The 7,745-nt window shown below is 35.6% G+C and overlaps 2 protein-coding genes across 2 annotated transcripts; one reads left to right on the forward strand and one right to left on the reverse strand.

Moving 5' to 3' along the window:
- Positions 1-232: 232 nt before the first annotated feature.
- LOC113492978 (cytochrome P450 6B5-like) lies at positions 233-2,353 on the forward strand. The gene is made up of 2 exons (XM_026870732.1): positions 233-1,681; positions 2,062-2,353. Exons 1-2 carry the CDS (start codon positions 367-369, stop codon positions 2,220-2,222), a joined length of 1,476 nt encoding a protein of 491 aa, XP_026726533.1. The 5' UTR covers positions 233-366; the 3' UTR covers positions 2,223-2,353.
- Positions 2,354-5,659: 3,306 nt separating this feature from the next.
- LOC113492979 (cytochrome P450 6k1-like) lies at positions 5,660-7,489 on the reverse strand. The gene is made up of 2 exons (XM_026870733.1): positions 6,111-7,489; positions 5,660-5,886 (listed from the first exon to the last, which is right to left on the reverse strand). The coding sequence occupies exons 1-2, from the start codon at positions 7,420-7,422 to the stop codon at positions 5,726-5,728; spliced, it is 1,473 nt and encodes a 490-aa protein (XP_026726534.1). The 5' UTR covers positions 7,423-7,489; the 3' UTR covers positions 5,660-5,725.
- Positions 7,490-7,745: the final 256 nt, after the last annotated feature.

The following is a 7,745-nucleotide window of genomic DNA, read 5'->3' on the forward strand; positions in this document are numbered from 1 at the left end:
CTTATGTCAATTTTGTGCAAAAATATTTAACGCCAGCATTTAATGTACCTATGCTTAACAAAAAAATATTCTTGATTCTTGAGTATTGCAGTAATACCTGCCTGATTTCAAGAATATTTGTTTAAATGTGTAATATACTAATTGAAACAGGATTTTTTTCAAAGTCATTGAAGCACATACAACAAGCAAATATCTATTATACAATAATGAAAAAAATGCGTAATTTAAAATAAGCTAAGTCATCATATCTGCTTATCAGTACTGCAGAGATTGGTGAAATCGGAGCTTTGCTTGTATATAAAGCTGCGCTGACCTAAACCTAGCATCAGTTATCATTAGACCACAGCAACAAACGAGTTTCCAAAAATGTTGTTCATTATATTATTAACTGTTTTGAGTTCAGTGCTGCTCTACATAATTCTCAAGCCCAATAATTATTGGAAGAAGAGAAATGTACTGCAAGTCGGAGACATAATGTACAAGTTCATGATCAGTAAATTATCAATGCCAGAAATATGTAGAGCGATTTGCGACAAACATGAAGTTGAAGCCATTGGAACTTCGACCGGAACCGTGCAAACATTGTTATTAAAAAACACTCAAGACATCCAGGCTGTGCTCACTGGTGAATTCCAGAAATTCCACAGCCGTGGCTTCTTAATCAATCCAAACGACATTCTGGCCAACAATCTGCTCTTCATAAACGACTTTCAGAAATGGAAAATTATCAGACAGAAACTCACGCCAGTGTTCACAAGTGCGAGGCTCAAGAACATGTTCTACATCATGGACAGATGCGCTCGGGACTTCGTGGATTTAGTTGATGATAATCAACACTTGAAGAAAAAGCCATACACTTTGGTCTACACATACACCACTGCAGCGATTGGTGCCTCGGTGTTCGGTATCGACACTCAAGCCAAGAGTACCATGAATTCTCCGTATGTAGCCATGATGTGGAAAGCATTGACACCAACATTGAAAGCGAACCTGATTCTCTTAACGGCGAATGTATTTCCTGATTTGTACAAACTATTTAAACTCAGAACACTTGGAGATTACGAAAAACAATTCATTGGCATCATGAAAACTGTTATGGAAAGCAGAAAACATGATACTCAAAAGAGACATGACTTTATTGAAATCTGTTTAGAATTGAAAAAGCAAGGTTTGCTGAAGGACACAACATCAGGTTATGAACTGGAACCCAGCGACGAAATGCTAGCCGCACAAGCGTTTTTCTTCTTCGCCGCCGGTGCAGACACTTCAGCTACTGTAATGCATTTTGCTCTTACCGAACTTGCAAGTAATCCGGATATATTGGCAAGACTGCACAAAGAAATCGATGAAGTGTTTGAAGCTAACAAAACTGACGAAATTACTTATGATGACCTGGACAAACTGCAGTACTTGGACATGATAATTAGTGAGTCAATGAGAAAGTACCCTCCCGTAGGTATCTTACAGAGGATTTGCACAAGGGACTCTGTTGTCCTACCATCTGGGGTGACAGTAGAAAAGGATGTTGTGTGCATCATACCCGTGATGGCAATTCAGAGAAACGAAAAGAACTATCCTGATCCCGAAGTGTTTGATCCTGAGAGGTTTGCTCCAGAAAATGTATCCAACATAAAGAAATACACTTATCTTCCGTTTGGAGAAGGCAACCGACACTGTCTTGGTAAGATTACTCATATTGTTTTTTATATATAAACAGTTCTTAATAATTAATTACTCAGCGATATAAAACATTGTCGTTTATATTATTTCTTCTATTACTAGATCTCTATATCTCATCTATTATTTCTTCTATTACTCTATATTGAACACCAATGGTGTCAATATAAAGATGCTGATGATGCTGGATGTCACTTAAAAGTTTTAATATTTTCTACTTAGGTTTCCTTACCATGTTTTCGTTCAACGTTTGTCAGTGGTATCTTAGAATCACTCAAGAGTACTTTTAGCTTTGAAAAGTCACACTGTTTCTTGCCTGAGTAGCACGACTACGATTCCAGTCCCATTAGCTACTTCTAAAATTTTGGTTTTAATTATTTTCAGGTGGCAGATTTTCCCGAGTACAAATAAAAGTCGGTATGGCGAGGCTGCTGAGACGGTTCACCCTGACGCCGCAGAAGTTACAGCCGATAGCATTTGAGAAGAGTGCTTTCGGTCTTCGTGCTGCCGACATTTTTTATGACTTAAAGCTAAGAGATTTTTAGATATTATGTATTCGATGAATTATAAAACATTGAATGCGAATACCGTTTCCGTTAATGGTATTTTACAAGTGATCATTGTGCTGTGACTTTGTACATTTTTTAACTTAATAAATTATTGTTTTCATTCATTATCTGATACTTTTTATTTTTATGACAAAACTCAAAACAAAGTTGTTAGGTCATATCAATTACTAGCTGTTGCCCGCGACTTTGTCCGCGTGGTAGGAAGATATACCTAAGTTATGATTTATATCTGCCCTGCTTTTTCCACATTTTCCATTGTATCTTCGCTCCTATTAGTCGCAGCGTGTTGGTAACCGTGATGATGGCCTAAAACTCTCTGTGGTCTTACTACAGAACAAGCAAAAACCCCCTTTCATCTTCCCTACCAACACAATTTTAAAACAAAAGAATGCCTTCTAAAACCCTACTATGCTAAACTTAGGTACGACGTTCCTACATATATTTTTAAAACGTATTGCAAACGCAGAACAAAAGCTAAGCCAGACAGGTGTTTGTGGCCGACAGTAATGAAAATCAGCTGCCAAGAAAAGTATGGAGCACGACCCTCCTCAAAGACGACACATATTACTTTCCCGTTATCCTCGAAATATGGTGGTCAGTGTGTTTTTGTGGATGCATTTTAGAGTAATGATATTTGTACTCCTTACATTAAGAATTGAATTTGTAAAAAAAAAAACATAACGACATACTTCGTTTAGTCATATTGAATTTAGATGAAAAAAAGGTGATCCGCCATATAAATTATTTTTGGTTATTTTGTTGTGTAGTAAAAATCCTACTAACGTAAAATATTAATAAAATGATAGGGCTGGTAAATAACAAATTCCCTCAATTTAATTAAGCTATCAAGTTTTTTGAAACGCTTAAATTTGGTCAAATTCTAAAACAACGGTCAGGTTAAATCTCACACGGTGTTTGTCATTTTATTAAAGTTGCAATGAAATAAAATCTATAACGGAGTTGTATGCTTTATTACCGATTTTGAGTACTAATTATTAATTTTGTAAATGCTTTTTACATGGAAGAGGATAAACAAGTAATAAAAATTTGTATTTTGTAAATATATCCCCAAAGAAGACAAACTATATACATATTTTCATTTACAGAACTAGTTTTTAAAGACCAGGCTTTGCCCGAATAGGTTATATGAAGTATCCAAAATATGGTTCAAAAGAACATCATCACCATTTTCTAAATTACACACACTTTGACGTGGGAACACCCTCTAACTTTATTAATAACCTAACTGCCTTTCTTTTTAATTCTGTAAGCTTATAAGCATGAAATTACATTACACGAGGCACTTACATCTGAACGATGAAGTTCTAAGCCGAAACAAATTAAATAAATTTTGTATGGAGATAAAAATGTAACGTGAAACTTGGCTGGAGCGAAGCCAAGCTAAGTAGCTCGGTAAAGAGAACTTTTTACCCCAATCAAATTGGTTTTCAAATTTTTTTATGGACTTCGTTTTTACGAAAAAGTATGCTTTAGTATAGATTACTCTGCTTTGTGTTAAATAAACGGGCAGGTACGAGTCGGACTCGCTATACTGATTGGTCGGTAAAAAGAGAATAAAGAAAAAATAAATGGGTGATGAAAAAAATGAGGTTTATCTCAAAATGTTCATAAGAGACTAAAAAAAGGGGGTGATGAAAAAAAATAAGTTTCACTTAAAAAGTTCACGATAGCGACGGGAATGCATCATGTGTAAAAGTTTCAGTGAGCTAGACTATCTCGGTTTATGATATATGTTATGGTGATAGACGAAGGTAGACAGACAGCAGTTCGTCATTAATATGGTTCTGTTTAACCTTTTGGCTAGGAGAATTAACTAAGAAGTATGAACAAATCTAAATAAAAAAAATACTTTTCCAGTTCTACGACGATTACAAATAGAAATTGAGAGGTAATCTAGCTTATGTGCTCTTTTAAGTAAATCCTAGTGCTTGGTAATATACAAATCATGATCAGCAAAAGCTTCTAGAACAATCGCGTTCTTTTAACTCAGCCGAATCAACTTATATGGTTTAATGATTAAATACAAGTTACGACTCGAGTTTTAGCAACACGTTGGAACATGTTCGTTGGAGGCGGGACCTAGCGCTACTTATGATGAGATGGAACCAACCAATTATAGGAAATTATACACAAAAATCTGTCATTTGATTATTTTGATCCACATAATTGGTTGGATGAGTATTTGTGTTACGAGTAGATGATAAGAAAAAAAATGGCTGCCAAAATAATATAGTTACTTTAAAATTTAGTACCTACTAAATATCTGTTGACTTGGTAACTATTTTTTGTTTGCAGTAACAAAAATCGCACTACCATAATTATAGATATAACTGAAATTTATTTGACTGAATTGGTTGGAGTGTCATACAATCCCGATGTTAGCTTTTGACAAATTGTGCCGAAGACAGGCAATTTTCGGGTCGCTTGAACACATGCACATATTCCCTGACGCGCTTTAGCAGTGTCAAGGAAAACAAAACAAAAATATATGAGTTCTGCGAAAATTCTCATTTCATACAAAAAGAGAGACAAAAACTTTAGCTTAAACTAGCTGTTGCCAGCCGCCTCCAGCCGCTACAATTCCAAAATGTTCCCAAGGGAGCAAGAAATCGAGATAAAAACTTAAAAACTGTCTGTATACCAAGTTTCGTCTAAATCGGTTTCTGCGTGAAAATGTACCAAACATACTTAAAAACTTCCACGTTTATAATATTAGTAAAATATCTATGAGATCAGCGATGGTACTATGGGACAGACAAAGATCGGAAACGAACAAGTCTCGACTTGAGCGGTAATGATAAAGGAGGGTTCAAGTTCTTGTACAATCTGACGGTGACTTGCAGTTTCCTAATCGACATAAATAAAGACAAATACCTAAAGTGGATTTTCCCAACTTTATCAGCTGGTAACGTAGGTACTCTTCAATTAATTAATGATAACAGCTATGAAATTAATCATATTATTAATCAATCAGTCTAAAGATTGCATATTTGTGGGATTTTCACACTGATGTAGTTTCATGAAATTTGTTTGTTAGGCTTATTTTATTTGACTGCAGGTAATAGAACATGTTTTTCTCTTAAAACTCAAGAGAAACACACAAAATACTCATGAATGTTGTGAGAATTTAAATCAGTATACCTACTCCTTGTACTCGCATGAAAATTTTAATAAAAAAGCTAGTTTAGCTATTTTCGTAAACAGACATTTTATTTTAAATGAAAACTAGTCTGGTGTTTAATATTTAATACGACAAAAATAATGTATTTTTTATCTGGTAAAATTCGGGTTAAGTTAGTAACTAGCAAGGTCGATCAATACAAAGGCTATTTATAGAGAGAATCAAATAATATTGGATAAAATAAAAATAAACTATCACAAAAAATGTATTGAAAAAAAAACTTAAAAAACAAACGATATTTACATGATCCTATTTACAGCGCATATCATATCCAAATTTAAAAATCTCTTCGCTTTAAATCGTAAAAGATGTCGGCAGAACGAATACCGAAGGTGCTCTTCTCAAACACGACTGGCTTCAGTTCCTGTTCAGTCAGGGTGAACCGACGCAGCAGCCTGGCGAGACCAGCTTTTACTTGCACGCGAGCAAATCTGGCACCTGGAAGATATAATACACACACACATTTAAATAAAGTAAGCAATGAGTGATCATCTTTTTTAATAGGGCTAAATACGTAAAAAAACCTAAACAAACCAAGATGGAAAACCGTTTAAAAGTAGCATTCACTGTTAAGAAACCGTAATTCTAAATATTACAGTATAGAATTTGGAACAAGACCTTTAAGATGCATATTAGAATTAATTTCAACAAGGAAAACTTACCAAGACAGTGTCGGCTGCCCTCTCCAAATGGAAGGTAAGTATATTTCTTAATATCGGATACGTTCTCCGCTGCGAATCTCTCAGGATCGAATTCTTCTGGATTCGGAAAGTTCTTTTCGTCTCTATGCACGGCCAATACTGGTACCATGCACAAAACATCCTTTTCTACTGACACTCCAGATGGCAGGACGGAGTCTCTCGTGCATACCCTTTGTATGATGCCGATGGGAGGGTACTTTCTCATTGATTCATTGACTACCATGTCTAAGTACTGCATTTTGTCCAGATCTTCATAAGCAAGTTCGTCAGTTTTGTTAGCTTCGAACACTTCATCGATTTCTTTATGTAGTCTCGCTAACATTTTCGGCTTACTCGCGAGCTCCACTAGAGCAAAGTGCATCACATTTCCAGAAGTATCTGCTCCGGCGATGAAAAAGAAAAACGCTTGTGCGGCTAGGAGTTCATCACTGGGTTCCAGTTCATAACCTGATGTCGAGTCCTTTAACAAACCTTGCTTTTTCAATTCTAAACAGATTTCAATGAAGTCGTGTCTCTTTTCAGTATCATTTTTTCTGCTTTCAAAAACATTTTTCATGACATTTATAAAGAATTCTTCGTGATCGCCAAGAAATTTGAGTTTTAGGAATTTATACAAAGTTGGACTTAAGTTAGCCGTCAGGAGAGTTAGGCTTCCTTTTAACGATGGTGATAAAGCTTTCCATATCATATCTACATACGGTGAGTCCATGGTACTCTTGGCTTGAGTGTCGATACCGAACACTGAGGCACCAATCGCAGCAGTGGTGTATGTGTAAATCAAAGTGTACGGCTTTCTCTTCAAGAGTGGATTATCATCAACCAAATCCACGAAGTCCCGAGCGCATCTGTCCATGATGTAGAACATGTTCTTGAGCCTCGCACTTGTGAACACTGGGGTGAGTTTCTGTCTAATCATTTTCCATTTTTGAATATCGTTCATAAAAAGCAGATTGTCAGACAAGAGATCATTTTGATTGATCAAGAACCCACGGCTGTGGAATTTCTGGAAGTCACCAGTGAGCACGGCCTGGATGTCTTGAGGGTTAGTTAACAACAGTGCTTTCGTGGTTCCGGTCGAAGTTCCAATAACATCAGCCTTATGTTCGTCACAGACTTTTTTACAAATTTCTGGTAATGATACCTTATCGATCATGAATTTGAACATTATGTCTCCGACTTGCAGTACATTTCTTTTCTTCCAATAATTATTGGGTTTGAGAATTGAGTAGAGTAGCACTGAACTCAAAATAGTGATTAATATAATGAGCAACATTGTTAGCTAGTTATTTCTTCACTGCGGTTAAGCGATAACTGATGCGAGGTATCGATCAGCGGAGCTTTATATACAAGTAACGCGTTTTGGTGACTTAACCTCTGCGGTAATGTATGCGTAGACGTTGATAACAATAATATTCAATTATTGTTGAATATTTAATACAAATTTAGAGTTGTATTTTATTTAACTTTAATTTTTGGTATAAAAAGAATATAGATTTTGAGAGCCTCAGTTTCATAGACCTTTCATGGGGTTTCCTGTAGATATTCCATACTTTAAGATTTTAGTTCTTATAATATGTTATCTAACGTTTACCACTC

The sequence above is a fragment of the Trichoplusia ni genome, chromosome 4 (genome assembly GCF_003590095.1).
Source record: "Trichoplusia ni isolate ovarian cell line Hi5 chromosome 4, tn1, whole genome shotgun sequence".
Classification (NCBI taxonomy): Eukaryota; Metazoa; Arthropoda; class Insecta; order Lepidoptera; family Noctuidae; genus Trichoplusia; species Trichoplusia ni.